This window comes from Fundulus heteroclitus, unplaced genomic scaffold, assembly GCF_011125445.2.
Source record: "Fundulus heteroclitus isolate FHET01 unplaced genomic scaffold, MU-UCD_Fhet_4.1 scaffold_41, whole genome shotgun sequence".
Lineage (NCBI taxonomy): Eukaryota > Metazoa > Chordata > Actinopteri > Cyprinodontiformes > Fundulidae > Fundulus > Fundulus heteroclitus.
This window is the reverse complement of record NW_023396824.1, coordinates 1931780-1946760: the sequence shown is the minus strand read 5'-3', so window position 1 is coordinate 1946760 and position 14981 is coordinate 1931780. Positions and strand designations below refer to the sequence as shown.

At 48.5% G+C, this 14981-nt stretch overlaps 2 protein-coding genes across 9 annotated transcripts in view; one reads left to right on the top strand and one right to left on the bottom strand.

The window, feature by feature from the left end:
- The window catches only part of camta2 (calmodulin binding transcription activator 2), a 34923-nt gene extending 30378 nt beyond the window's left edge, over positions 1–4545 (top strand). For 6 of the 8 annotated variants that reach the window (XM_036131062.1, XM_036131067.1, XM_036131065.1 and 3 more), the window contains exons 17-27: positions 16–94; positions 193–442; positions 524–748; positions 1204–1403; positions 1866–2041; positions 2331–2535; positions 2617–2688; positions 2782–2802; positions 2991–3184; positions 3431–3505; positions 3582–3709. In XM_036131062.1, the coding sequence (XP_035986955.1) occupies positions 16–94; positions 193–442; positions 524–748; positions 1204–1403; positions 1866–2041; positions 2331–2535; positions 2617–2688; positions 2782–2802; positions 2991–3184; positions 3431–3505; positions 3582–3636 (1552 nt within the window). In that variant the 3' untranslated portion in view covers positions 3637–3709. The other 2 variants (XM_036131061.1, XM_036131068.1) reach the window with 2 other exon arrangements.
- LOC105922556 (tripartite motif-containing protein 16) lies at positions 3893–10541 on the bottom strand. Its single transcript, XM_036131058.1, has 3 exons — positions 8952–10541; positions 4604–4706; positions 3893–4134 (listed from the first exon to the last, which is right to left on the bottom strand). Exons 1-3 carry the CDS (start codon positions 10539–10541, stop codon positions 3893–3895), a joined length of 1935 nt encoding a protein of 644 aa, XP_035986951.1.
- Positions 10542–14981: the final 4440 nt, after the last annotated feature.

Genomic DNA, 14981 nt, shown 5'->3' with positions numbered 1-14981 from the left:
GCTGCTGTGCTGCAGGACGGAGAACGCTGACAGTCTGGACCTGGAGCAGGAGGTCGACCCGCTGAATGTCGACCACTTCTCCTGCACGCCGCTGGTAAGCGTCCGCCGGGACTCACCTCGACTCACCTGGACTCACCTGGACTCACCTGGACTGACCTGGGCGCCGTGGTTACGGGGGTGTGTCTGTTGCAGATGTGGGCGTGCGCGCTGGGCCACCAGAGGGCGGCGGAGCTCCTGTACACCTGGAACGGTCGGGCGCTGGGCATCCCCGACTCGCTGGGCCGCCTGCCGCTCGCCGTGGCCCGCTCCCGGGGCCACACCCGCCTCGCCGCCGCCCTGGAGGAGCTGCACACGCGCCGCGCTCAGGTGAACGCCGGGGACGCGTCCACGCCTGCAGCCGACGCGCCGCCGCCGTCTCCTCTGTCCACCAGCCCGGACACAGGTAACGGCCGCGCCCCCGGCTCACCTGGCCTGATTCCTGCCCTCTGATTGGCTGTAACCGTCTCCTGTCTCCTTCCACCAGGTCTCAGCTCCTCCAGCAGTCTCCCGTCGCCCAGTGACCCCGCCTCGCCGTCTCCAAGCTCCGCCTACTCCAGCGGCCCCGCCCCCATGGACACCTGCCCCTCATCGCCGTCCTCTCTCTCCTCCTCCTCCCTCCCCGTGTCTCCTCCCTCCCCCTCCTTCCCTCTCGCCTCCCTTCCTGCGGTGTCCATGTGGAGGGAGGAGCCTGACCCCGCCTTCAGCACAGGTGACCTCATCTGACCCAGAACACGTCTAGGTCCGGTTCCTCATGGTTAAGGAACCAGAACAGAGGCTGACGCCTCCAGAACGATTCTAGACTAGAGATGAATTCTGTATCAGCTCCAGTTGACCCGGTTCTGTCTACATGTTTGGGTCGTGACCCGATCACTGCGGCGCTGTCTGCTGCCGTTAACCACACCTTAGCTTTTAAGGTTAAGACCCTTTAACTCCACAGAACCCGTTAGTTTCACAGCCACTCAGGACGGCAGGTTCTGCTGATCCGGTCCAACCGTCTCCTGCCCTGGAGACGTTAGTGCCGTCCTAATGTCCTCTGGAGACGTTAGTGCCGTCCTAATCTGTCTCAGTGTCTTCATGTCCCTCTGTACCAACCTGGGCCTAGAACTGGCAAACCTGTCAGTGATGACGTTAAGCTGTTCCTAAACTGCATTATCTTGGTCACAGGTTTGAGCACCGGCGGCTCCAGAGACGCCTCCCTGTTCCTCATGGACTATGAGAACGCCCCACCCACTGACGCACGCCCCGACACGGTGGGGGGGCGCCTGCCACACCCGGCGGCGGCGCTGGAGGAGCAGCTGCTGAGCTACAGCGAGAACGCCGAGAACGAAGGAGAGGAGGAGTACCTGGAGGAGGAGGTGCTTCAGGTACGTCAGTGCCCTGCCCTCATGCATCATCAGGGAGTAGATGTGGGTCCAGGAAGTAGATCTGTAGGTCCAGGAAGTAGTTCTGGGTATCCAGGAAGTAGATCTGTAGGTCCAGGAAGTAGTTCTGGGTATCCAGGAAGTAGATCTGTAGGTCCAGGAAGTAGATCTGTGGGTCCAGGAAGTAGATCTGTAGGTCCAGGAAGTAGATCTGTGGGTCCAGGAAGTAGATCTGTAGGTCCAGGAAGTAGATCTGTGGATCCAGGAAGTAGATCTGTAGGTTCAGAAAGTAGATCTGTGGATCCAGGAAGTAGATCTGTTTTTCCAGGAAGTAGATCTGTGGATCCAGGAAGTAGATCTGTGGGTCCAGGAAGTAGATCTGTGGATCCAGGAAGTAGACCTATTGGTCCAGGAAGTAGATCTGTGGGTCCAGACCGCACCTGAATGAACTTGTTCACTCCTCAGGTCGACATGGCGACGCTGGCGGAGCAGATCATTGAGGCGACCCCAGAGCGAATCAAACAGGAGGACTTCCCCAGTGGGGCGGAGTCTCCGCTCAGAGAGAGGCGGGACAACCCTGCTATCCAGGACACCTGGCTGGCTACCTACCTGGAAACCGTGGACAGCCACTCCCCGCCCAGGTGAGGCCTGAACGGCTCCCACAGAGCTCTGCAGAAAGGTTCCCTGGTTCCCCAAGGTCCGAAGGCTGGATCCATCCATCCTCAGGACCCCCAGGGACCCGGGTCCAGAACCAGGGTCCAGAACCAGGGTCCAGAACCAGGGTCCAGAACCCGGGTCCAGAACCAGGGTCCAGAACCAGGGTCCAGAACCCGGGTCCAGAACCAGGGTCCAGAACCAGGGTCCAGAACCAGGGTCCAGAACCGGCACTGAGGTCCTTCAGGAATGAACAGGTCTGTGTTTCTGTTGCAGACGGGTGTGCCCCCCCTCGCCCCTCAGTGCTCTGGCTCTCCAGAGGCTCCGCCCCCCTTCCTCTGCGGCGTGGGCGGAGTTCCTGAACGCCTCGGCCAATGGGAAGATGGAGAGAGACTTTGCCCTGCTGACGCTGACGGACGGCGAGCAGCGGGAGCTGTACGAGGCCGCCAGGATCATCCAGAACGCCTTCAGGAGGTACAAGGTAGGCGTGGAGCCGGCCAGGTAGGACCTGCTGCCACCTGCTGGCCGGGTGGAGGCATGACGCCTGTGTGTCTGTGTGCAGGGCCGGCGGCTGAAGGAGCAGCAGGACGTGGCGGCCGCCGTCATCCAGAGGTGCTACAGGAAGTACAAACAGGTGAGTGGTGGCGTGTGGCGGCGTGTGCGTGGCGGCGTGTGCGTGGCGGCGCCGCTAACCGGGCTAACCTGCTGTCTTTCTCTCTCTGGATAGCTAACATGGATAGCTCTGAAGGTAACTGCCAGTAGACGTGTAGTGTGTGGTCGGTGTGTCAGTGTGGTTCTGGTGGGCCCCGCCCGCCCCATGTGGTTCTGGTGGGCCCCGCCCGCCCCATGTGGGTCAGGTGGCCAGGCTGTTACCAGGCTGTTACCTCCGGCGGGAGGAACCTGCTGCGTCTGACGCTCTGACTCCTCCCCCCGCAGTACGCCCTCTACAAGAAGATGACCCAGGCGGCCATCTTGATCCAGTCCAAGTTCCGGTCCTACTACGAGCAGAAGCGCTTCCAGCAGAGCCGGCGGGCCGCCGTCCTCATCCAGCAGTACTACCGCAGCTACAAGGAGTACGAGAGGCTGAAGCAGGCGCCGCGGGGGGGCGCCGCCCACAACCCCAAGATCAAGTAAGTACGGCCGTGGAGCCGGGTCTGAGCCGGGTCTGAGCCGGGTCTGAGCCGGGTCTGAGCCGGGTCTGAGTCGGGTCTGAGCCGGGTCTGAGCCGGGTCTGAGCCGGGTCTGAACCGGGTCTGAACCGGGTCTGAGCCGGGTCTGAGCCGGGTCTGAGTCGGGTCTGAACCGGGTCTGAGCAGAACCCCAGCAGAACCTGACCACAGTACGGCTCTGGGTTCTGACTCCTGCTTGTCCCTCAGGGGGACGTTCCTGACCAAGAAGCAGGACCAGGCGGCCAGGAAGATCATGAGGTTCCTGCGGCGCTGCAGACACAGGTAAGACAGGTGAGGCAGGTGAGGCAGGTGTTTCCTCCTCAGGTGATGGCCGCTCATGTCTGCTGCTTCTCTGCAGGATCAAGGAGCTGAAACAGAGCAGGGAGCTGGAGAGGAGAGGACTGACCACCTGAGGCCTCCGCAGGGGACGAGGGGAGGATGATGGAGGGATGATGGAGGGATGAGGGAGGGAGGGAGGGATGATGGAGGGAGGGATGATGGAGGGAGGGATGATGGAGGGAGGGAGGGTCTCCCCGCGCTGAATGTAGCTGTCTGTCTGCAGCTGTCTGTCTGCAGCTGTCTGTCTGCAGCTCATAGAGCTCCGTTCACCAAGGTCCTGCTGGAGTTTGCCCTGAGTGCTGCCTGAAAGGAGGCAGAGCCCACCTGGACTCACACAAGCAGACTGAGACGCCTCAGCAGACAAAGCTCCTGATTGGCTGTGTCCTGATTGGCCGTGTCCTGATTGGCCTTCTTCCGATTGGCCGTGTCCTGATTGGCCTTCTTCCGATTGGCCGTGTCCTGATTGGCCGTGTCCTGATTGGCCGTGTCCTGATTGGCCGTCTCCTGATTGGCCCTGTCCTGATTGGCTGTCTCCTGATTGGCTGTCTCCTGGTCGGCCGTCTCCTGATTGGCTGAGCAGACAGTATAAATGGTCTGCGTGTCTCAGCTGCGACTCTTGTGAACGGAGCTCAGCGGTCTTGTAAATGAATCCCAGCTGCTTGTATTTAAGCGGACCCAGCAGAGGCAGTCAGAACCAGAACCAGAACCTCTGGGCTGCTACGTGTTATTTATTACAGCATGAAGTGTTGTGAGCGTCTGGCTGCTGCTGTCGTGCTGCACTGACTGAAGTCTTAACCCCCCCAGCTGCTTTCTAGTGTCCCACAGACTGGAGGACCACCGGCTGCTCTCCAGAACCAGCTGGTTGGACCTGAACCTTCCTTTTCTTGTTGCCGTGAAGCTTTGCACGAGTTTTTATTTCATTGTTGTGCTTCTGAAATTATGGGATGTTAAGTTCTGACAATAAATCAGCTGTTTACTACTCATCTCTGTCTGGTTCTTGCTCCAAGAGCCGAGGTTCTGCTGGTGCACAGGGAGACTTACTGAACCGGGTCGAGATTCTCCTGGAGCTGTTGTTCCTGTCAGGCACCAGAACCAGGCACCAGAACCAGGCACCAGAACCAGGGACCAGAACCAGGGTCAGACCCTGAAGGCACCGCAAAGACCACACAGATGCACCTAAACCCATGGAACGCAGGAACCACGGACCTTCAATAGAACCTTTAAACTCAGCTACCAGGACACTGCGGCCCGTTTGGTCCGCTTTAACCGGACCAAACGGGCCGCAGTGTGACTCCTGCCTTGTTTCTTTTACAGAGCTCAGTCAGAGTCAGGGTGCTGAGGAGGATCAGAGGCGTGGTGCTGGTGGGTTTAGTTTAACTGTTCTGGGTCAGAACCTTTCAGGTGAACGGGTCGGCGTTACAACCTTCAGGATCACTCCCAGCAGCGCTCTGGTTTTTTTCCCATCAGGCCCGTTTTCACTCTGGGCCCGCCGGCCTCAGCAGCAGATCCAGAACCACAAAGATCTGAATAAACTAGAAGTTTGAGCAGAAAAGGTTACCGAGCTTTGGTGGAAGCTCCTCCTGTCCTCCGTCAGCTCATGGCTGTCTGCAGAGACTGATGGACTTTAAGGTGCAGCAGCGCCATCTGCAGGTCCGCCGCTGTGATGCAGCTCATCGTTGGTCTCTGATTTAAACAGGAAAGCCTGTAAATGATAAAACTGTGGGATGGTTCTGATTCTGGTGGGTCAGAACCTGAGGACGGGGGTCTGCTTTGGGTTTCTGTGGAACCTCCAGATTCTGACTGAGAAACAAAGTGAAGCTTCTCAGTTAAACGCTTCAAGGTTTGTGTGAAATTAGCTTCAGCCGCCTGGGTCGCCTTCAGGCAGTCTGAGTAACGCTTTCCTGTTCAGGGTTACCTTTCTACACGCCCTCAGTGTCTCAAAGAAGAGGTTGTCTGCTGGACAGGCTGCTAGGTTCTCGGTTTGATTCCCACAGGCTGCCACTCTGGGTCCCTGAGCAAGACCCTTAGCTGCAGAACGCTACCTGCTGGCCCCTGAGAGCCCGTTCAGGTGCAGTGAAAAGATTTCACAGGATGTAAAGATGTCCTGATGAGCGGTTGTGGTGCGGCAGGGACGGTGCCGGGCCGTGATGGGGCGATGAGGTTTAACGATGAAACTAAAACTTAGAAGACCGAGGAGCAACAGAGGCCAGCAGGAGGAACCAGAACCTTAGCTAAGGCTGAGGAGTGATGTACTGCAGGAGAGCCAGGTGAGCAACGATCAACCAAACAGCTGAGGAGAACATCTGGACATGAGGACATCTGGACAGAGACCAGGATGGACTGATAAACAGACCCTAAAATAAACATTATTCAAAGTACAATGGATTATTTTGTTAAAATTGTTAATTTATCAGGGGGTAATAAATCAGAGCCACACAACCTCAAGCTTTCATTTTTAGTACAGCATTGGATTATTCTTCAGTGCATTTATCAGTAAAACGTAAAAAACATGTTTTCAAATCTTAAATACATTTACTTCTTAATTACTTAAAATGTCAAAAAAGTTAGTTGAACTCCTCGGTCCTCACACTGATGGTAAAAAACTTTTTTGGTAATTTAATTTTGCAAAATCTGAAGTGGTGTATTGTGTGTCGGTGACACCTAGTGACAGAAAATAAAAACGTTATCTTTCTAAGTAGCTCAGAACTACCGGTCCTCACTTTGTAGGTGTTTTTACTCGGTCCTCACTCCATAGGTCTTACACGAATGTGTGTGTGTGTGTGTGTGTGTCTGCGATTTGTGGTGGAAAATTACTTTGGAGTTGATTTCATTTGCGTTGAGGAGTAAGTAAAAACATGTTCATCTTAGAGCGAGAATTTGGCTAGGATATGAAATTTTTATTAAAACAGTATGCTAAAAGTCAGAAAGAGGTTAGAAGTTGGGAAAAGTTGTTTGATATTTCGGAGAGAATTAAACATTTGTTTGAGACAACTGAAAAAGAAAAAAGGAAGATACCTTTTGTACAAGCATAATTTTAACTAGTGTCTTTTATTGCAAAATTGCATATTAAAATGCCCAAATGAGCTTTTACACTTTCAGAAATAAAAAAATAATGTGCGATTAAATTGTGATTAAAATGTTTAATTGTTTGACAGCCCTAGTTTAAAAATAATACACCAGACTTAAATCTGGTTGATGAAATGAAAGCAGGAAACAGTCCACTAACAGCTTCTGCTGATTGTAGCTCTGGGAATAACGAGTGAGCAGAACTAAAAGTTAAACGTTAAAGGTTAAAATGGAGCTTAATCGTGTTTGGCAAAAGGACAATGCTGCTGATTTAATAGATTTTGTTAACACTGCATCTAGTCATGAGTCAGTTTTGGAGTTATCCTCAAATGCAGCAGCTGATGTTGAAGAATGTATGACAAATGTTAATGGTTTGCATCGTTTTACTATAGATACTAATTTATCGGCAGAAATTAGCAGGAACAGACAAAATTAAAGGACGGATCCCAAAGTATTCATCATATGCAACCACATTTTCAAACTCCCACTAAAATGCAAATGCCCTTGTTACAAAATAATTTAGGAGCAGAGGAATATGTTCCTTATTCATTTGGTGATGTGTAACCCCTGGTGAATAAACTTCCCAGCATTGCTGCTGGTGGTCGATCGTGGCCGGCTGGATTAAATCATCTGACTAAAGGCACAAAACTGGTCCTGGCTGATTGTAGAGCCATTTTAGGATGTTGTGTGCTCGCTTCTGCTGCAGATGATGTTGAAAATGATGCTCAAACGTTCCATATGCCAGATGAAACTTTATTGTCTTTAGTAATTTCTTCCTTGGAAGATGCAGTTACACAGCAGTTTCCTTTATCTACTTCAGCAGAGCTTCCTAAGTTTGACTGGGATTCACAACAGCAACCGAAGAAACACATAAATCAGGCCGCAGAAAATATAGCTCCTGTTAGCATTTTGAAACCAAGAGTTGCTGATTTGAGTGGTTTTTTTTACGGTTTTTATACATTGATGGAACAGTAATGTTTGTGCTTTCCGCTCATTAAGACCAAAATAGAACATAAGGCCTTTTAAAATTAGCGCTGAACGTCTGCTAGCATAATGCTATTAGCTTCCTGGATAACATTTATTCGACAACACAACTACGGTTCGATTCAAACATAAGTTTTGTTTTTGTTTTGCTCCACCATCGTTTGATAGTGCTATGAGGATTATTAACACATCAATATGAAACATTAATGTTGATTTAAAGGTTTTTTGTATTACTTTAGGATTAACCCCCTTAGCGACCGATCACTACAGCGACCCCTAGCTCCCGGAGGAATAATCACATTAAAGTGTCCTAAATATTATTGATTTTACTGAGCAAATCATTCTTTTCAATGTTATTTTTATCATATAATGTTCTGTTTAACTCAGGTTTTGCATTGTGAATGATTTAAAACACATACCAAATGTTGTTTTAAGTTATTTAAGCTAATTTAAGTTCATTCCACATTCTTTAAGATGAACTTTGGTTCTTTGACTCAGATCTGCCGTGAACCAGGACACAGAATTATTCTGATGATTATCAACCATTTTATTTTGTCTTTTGTGTGTACAAAGTTCTTTAGTTCCTTTTTATCTTAATTTGCTTAGTAGTTTTAATTAAGTTTCACTAGCCTCGTAGCGAGGATTTGGTGATCGAAATATAGAGTTAATTCAGATAAACAGCATTATATTGTGATGTTCTCTGGATGTTCATTTATTTCTGTTAATAAATTCTTGAACTTGAAGAGAACACTCCTTCGTTTCACCGTGGATTTACAGAGCCTCTATACTAATATAGATGTTAACGGAGCCATTCAAAGTATAAAAATATCCTCCTTTAACAACTTAATAGCAAAAAAACTGATAAAGAACTCTTCATGAAATGAGCTCACAAACACAGACTTAATCACACCAATAATAATTTTATTTAAATTGAAAAAACAAACCCATTCTAGAAGCTTTAGTTCTGCATCACTAACCATAATGAAGCATCAGGAACATCTAATTAACACCACAGTCGTCCTGTAGGGGGCAGCATGCCCTCATCAACAGAGCTAAACAGTGAAGATGCATAAAAGCTTTATTCTCAAGTTTCTTCTGAAAATCAACAAAGCATGAAATGGAGAAAAGGTTCAACAAAATGTGAACAAGCACAAACAACTGGTTTCACATTTTCAGCCTGGGAAATAATTTATTTTGTTACTGAGCTGGAAAAGGAACGTCTAACCTAAAGAACCAAAGCCAACATCAGTTTAAAGAGCAGGAAATACTAAAATCAAGTTTCATCTTTCTATTTAAGCTGAATAAATTCAGCAGAGTCATCGGTGTAATGCACCCTAACTCCAGCGTGCAGCGGCTTGGTGAAGCTGGTCTGGACTCTGTGGAGCAGAGTCGTGGTTTCAGACACGCTGTAGAAGCTCAGAACTCCGGCTCTGTGATCCAGGTACACTCCTATTCTGGAGCTGTGAGGACCTGAGATGGAGGTCTCCGTGTTGTTGTAGCAGAACTCATAACCATGCTGTGAACAAACTAGAGCCCAGGACCGGTCATTCTGCCCGTATCGACACTGTTTTCCACGCCCTGCTCGGCTTATGGTTTTGTATGCGACCGCCACAGAAACGTCATGGTCAGTCCACTCCACCTCCCAGTAACTGCGTCTGGTCAGACTCTCTCTGCTCAGGATCTGGTGGCACTCAGTGAACCGGTCCTGGTGAGCAGAATAAGGAAGACCAAATATTACACGTGTCACCTTCCTGTCCCCCTCTGAAAGGAACAGGCTGGTGTTTGCTGTGTTTGGGTCCAGCGTTATGTTGCACCAGTACTTCAGGAGGTCATCTCTGGTCTGTGGTTCTGGTTCTGACAGTGAAACCTCCACGTCAGTGATTCTCAGTGAGATGTCGGCCCACGTGTCCCTCAGGATGTCCTGTAGTTTCTCTCTGAGCTCTGACAGAGCTGCCGTCACGTCCCCAAAGTGTCTCAGAGGACGGACGGCGACGCTGGAGGACGGCGTGGACTGGCTGAGTGCGGACAGAGAGGGGAGGTTCTGGAAGAACTGGCTGTGGTCCTCTGTGTCTGAGATCCTCTTCAGCTCAGCGTCTTTCCATTTCAGCTCAGAGATCTCCTGCTCCAGCTTCTCCTGCAGCTCTCTGACTCGACTCACCTCACGTTCCTGCTGGCATCTGAGCTGCTGCTTCACGGACAGGACCAGAGCCGTGAAGATCTGCTGGCTGTCCTCCACTGTTTGGTCAACAGAGCGATTGAGGGAGTCCAGCTCCACCTCCAGCAGCTTCACGTCTTTCTCCCTGTCCAGGATGCCCTGCTGGAGGCCTCCTCGGCTGGCCTCCAGCCGCCTCTGCCTCTCGGCCCTCTCTGCCGCCGCCGGCACCGTGTCGTGGCCTTTATGTGCGTCCAGCAGGCACAGGCCACACACGCACTTCTGATCGGTGCGGCAGAACATGCTGAAGACCTCGCCGTGGCGAGAGCACACGTCCTGCCTGAGGCTGGCGGAGGGCTTCACCAGCTTGTGTCTCTTTGAAGGAGGGTTCTCCCGGTGAGAGTGAGCGTGTTTATCACAGTAAAAGAAGAGGCAGACGAAGCAGAAGCTGACGGCCTGCACTTTCCCTCCAGCGCAGAAACCACAGAGCACGTCTCCAGCCCCGGCATGGCACTGAGCAGCATCCTTGATCCTGATCTTCTTCAGCTGCTCCACTAAACCAGCCAGAGCCGAGCTTTTCTCAGACGACCCCGCCTCGAATGTTCTCCTGCACTGAGGGCAGCTGTGGCTTCCTTCTGGCTCCTCATCCCAGTGGCCTTTGATACAGTTTATACAGAAGCTGTGTCCACAGGGAATGGTCACCGGGAACTTCAGCAGGTCGAAGCAGACCTCACAGTGCACGTCTTCCTCCTCCAGCTGAGCTCGTTTGTGCGCCATGGCAGGTCTGACAAGAGCAGGTACGAGTTGTAGGTCCTTAAAACAGGAATCCAGCTGAGCTCACAGGTTGTGCAGGGAGTCCCTCAGCTCTTAAATGCACGTCGGCTCCTCCCCCGAGCCTCCTGATCAGGAGGGGAGGGGACCAGGGAGCGCAGAGGGAGGAGTGCTGCTGGGAGGGAAAAGGTCCAGAACACCTGGAACACCTTCGCTGGACATTTACTTCAGATACTTTTAAACTGAAAGCGTTTAAATCCAAACTTTTGGGGTATTTCAAGTTTCGAGTTGCAGGATAAAAATGTAACAGTTTAATGAATAGTGTGACAGGATAAAGATTGTGTCAGGACTTTTACAAGCCACTGTATAGGGGGGGGGGGGTAAAGCAATTAAGCAGGAGAGGAAGGGCAGTGGGCTGGCAGGGATGGAGGGAGAAGTGAAACTAAGGAGTGAGGGCGTAACCAACTAAAACTCTAACAGATGCAACAATAAACTATTAACATAAACACTGAACAGAAAACTGAACTAATGACAGAAGGAAGGATCTAAAGATAACACACCTGTACACAGGTAAGTATATATTTACTAAAGTGTAGTGCTTTATAAATAAACTTGCCTTCTGTCAAACAGCATTGCTGTTTCACTTCTGGAGAACAGAAACTACTCTCAGCTTTGTTTAACAAATTAGCTTTTGCATACTGGCTCCACCCATTGTCAGACTGGGGTTTAAAACCCAAATAAACAAAGAAATTAGGGATTTATCATTTTTACAAAGTAGGAATAACTTTAACCAGAAAGCTTTTAGTCCTAAACAGATGTAAGTATTCAGCCACATTATAGTGATCACGTGTGGAGCGCGTCGAAAACTGGGTCAGTCTCTGTGGTACAGTAGTATCCTTACTTGAAGGATTGCACATCTTTAGAGTTCGTAAGTAACTTTACATCAGAAACCACAAAAATCACATGCAGGGTTCCACTAGGTTCCATTTTGGATCCTCTTCTATTCAATATCTACATGCTCCCTCTAGGTTAGATTATAAATATCAACAACATCAGATACCAAACTGCAGTATGCAGATGACACACAGCTCTACGTCACCCGGTCACCAGGTGACTAGGAACCAGGTGTAGCCTACATGGACCTAGACAGGCTTTATTATCAGTCAACGGCATATTCACAATTTACAATGGAAGAAAATGTGTTGCAAAGCTCTGAGTAAAGACAGAAACATTATAAGTGTCATTATTTTTTATATACCGGTATATAGTTTTTGCTGCTATGTGCTCCTATTTCTCCTGTTCCATATGAGACTCACTACAGCCTTGGTGCTCTGAGGGCCTTTGGCTCCTCACAACTCACTACAGCTCGCTGCTCTGTGATTGGTCCTCAGTCAGCTGCTCCTTCATGATTAGCTAGTGTACATCTGGATTAGCTTTATAAACCAGCTGCCCATGTGATAATTCCCACCCAGGGACGCCAATTGTTATGCTATTTTTACACACAGTTTTAGGTTAATTAATGTTTATTAAATAACTCTGTCTGTTAGGTATTGTCTGGTGAACATCGGCCCAAACACCTGATATCAGGACAATAGTTGAAAGGGATGATTTAAGCACTGGTGTTCTTTTAGCAGCAAACTCTGCACACATATAGAATAAATGAGAGACAACTTCAACTTCAATCAACAAATCTTCTCAGCTAGGCGCCTCTGGATCTCTTCTGGTCTCCTCTGGATCTCATCTGGTCTCTTCTGGACCTTCTGTAGTCTTCTCTTGATCTCCTCTTTTTTCTTCTGGTTCTCTTCTTGTCTCCTGTGGATCTCAACAGATCTCTTCTGGACCTGCTATAGTCAGCTCTGGGTCTCCTCTGGTCTCTTCTGGAACTCATCTGGTCTCTTCTGGACCTTCTGTAGTCTTCTCTTGATCTCCTCTTTTCTCTTCTGGTTCTCCTCTTGTCTTACCTGGATCTTCTCTGGATCTCCTATGGTTTCTTCTGGATATTTTCTGGTCCCTTCTGGATCTCCTCTGGATCTCATCTGTTCTCCTCTGGATCTCCTATTGGTCTCTTCTGGATGTTTTCTGGTCTCTTCTGGATCTCATCTAGTCTTCTCTGGATCTCCTATGGTCTCTACTGGATCTTCTCTGGATCTCATCTGTTCTCCTCTGGATAGAAGGAGATGGTCGAGTGGATATAGTTCCAGCACTTTTATTGAGAAACAGAGCAGAGATTCACATAGTTGGAAAGTAATCGCACCCCATGGTCCCGCTGCAGTCTGCGTCTGCCCTGTCTCTGCCTGCCTCGCTTTTTGGGCTTCCCCTAATACGGCACCGTTGCCTTGGTCTGAGACATAACAAAGACAGTCTATCATAGACAATAATCATTCTACGCAGCATTCAGCCTTGCACTCAGCAAACAGTGGATCTTATACACAGACATCATGTCTCCAGGCCTCCTATGTCCGAGTGGTGTGAGGCCATAGTGACTTTAGAATAATAATTCTTATAACATTCCTCTCTTTTTTTATGATGGAGTCGTCAGCATCAAGACAAAACAAGATGACCCATCACTTGAAAATGTGAACAAAGCAGAGAGGAACCATTTCTGTAAACTCGTAAAGTGGGACCCAAAGGGTTCCCGTGTTGGAACCGGGCAGTGCTGGAACTTTTAGTACAGATCAACATGAATGCTTCATAGAGATTTAACACACAAGATCAAAGGTTTAGCTTTTATCTACAATTTAGGATTCATCTAATTAGGTAAGGCCTGTTTTAGGTACCTATGCGCACATTATTTTAAATTTACATTAGACTAGATAAGCTAAGCCTGTTCAGTAACCAAGGTCGAATCCGTCTACTCTGACCCACCCTGAATACCCTCCTACTCCTTTCTCCACTCACCCCTACGATGGACAATAATCCACCACTCCAAACTTACAACATCAGGAGCAAAGGCAGGAGAGGTTCAGTGCGGGCAGGGGAACAACAGAAAAAGCCACCCCCAGGGGTAGTAAAAACTGGTAAGGCCCCCCTCCCAGGGAGATCTGCTCTCGGCCAATCTGAGCCTGAAAACCCTGTATTGAATCTAAGTGTTAACATTACCAGCTAATATTAAAAGGATCTGTAGAGCCAATCCGATCCTGGTTCTTCCTATATCAAATCAAAAAGGTGCATAAACCATAGATCTTTGTGTGTCTGAAGCAAACAGTTTCCATTTTTTACCATAAAACCATATTGATCAACATGATGTAACATTAAAGTGTAGATCTCATAACACAAAAAATCAAACATGTGAGTCAGTGGAACAGAGCAGTTAAACAAACAGCAACACAATATGAGAAGAGTCCTAAACGTCAGGAACGCAAAGTTAAGAAAGCCTTCAGGCCATTCAAGCACAAGGCAGAAAATAATCTAATCACGCTTAGGGTCTCTTCAGGCAACTCCTCCCGTTGAAGAATGAGTAATCAGAGTTATCTGGCTTCTTCAGCCCCAGTCCTCTTGTTGTTTCCTCCTCGTAGGCTGGACGATTGAGCTGGATGGTAATAAGCGTTCAGTTCTGGATGGGCACTGAGCATTCTATTTTGCATTTCTCTCTAGTAAAACACTTTGTGAAGATGGTCTGCAGACACGAGTCCTTGTTTCCACTGGAGAACAGAAACAAGGTGTAATTAGTGTTCTTATCAAAAAACCCATTCATGTGTAATTTATTAAAAATATCCTCCAAGCACTTTCACATTCAAGATATTTCTGTCCACAATTATTTAGCTCTCAGAATTCTGCAATTTAATTATTAGGTAAAAGAGCAATCTTTAAGTTCAAATGTATCTGCAGTTAATTCATAATAATTCTTAACAGAATGCTTTCAATGTGTGTCTTAACTGTTGTTGTCTGACAGTTGAAGTTCTCTGCAACATAATTTCATCAACATATTCGTTTCATGTTATTTCCCATTTTATTTTGAAAACCCAACTGAGAAAAAGAGAGCCTTTCCATGTGAAAGCCTTTTCCCTCTTTCTCTCTCTTTTTTTAAGAAAGGGAGGTGCTGTTCTGCACAGAAAAGACAAAATATTTATACCATTCTGTAACTGTTTAAGGATGCCAAGGTTCTACAAAACAAAGCAGTGAGCAGGAGAGCTTTTCGAAAATGTTCTAACATTGTTGAACAACTAAAGCTACTTAAGCAGATCAGAATTAGTTCCCAAATTAATCCTAAAATAAAGTAAACCTTACATTGTGTACATTATGATTATTTATTTATTTATCTTCTTAAACTGAGGATTAAGGACTTCGATTAAGAAGTTCTTGGATGAACGCGTCTCTGCGTTCCTATTTATCTAGGCCTCAGTAATCTGATCTATGTTCTGAGTGCCTGGTCAGGAAGGGTTAAGGTTCTCTGAAGCTTTCTGTTTTCAGCAACCCTGAAAACCCAGAACCCTTTATAGTCAGTGT

What these genes read in the sequence shown, in the direction of transcription:
- LOC105922556 (XM_036131058.1), bottom strand. Translation starts at nt 10,541, where the DNA reads ATGGCGCACAAACGAGCTCAGCTGGAGGAGGAAGACGTGCACTGTGAG. An exon ending in CCAAGCCGCTGCACGCTGGA is followed by an intron (nt 4,707 to 8,951) that starts GTTAGGGTGCAT and finishes CGGTGCCTTCAG; the next exon opens with GGTCTGACCCTGGTTCTGGT. An exon ending in GAGAATCTCGACCCGGTTCA is followed by an intron (nt 4,135 to 4,603) that starts GTAAGTCTCCCT and finishes CTGTCTGCTCAG; the next exon opens with CCAATCAGGAGACGGCCGAC.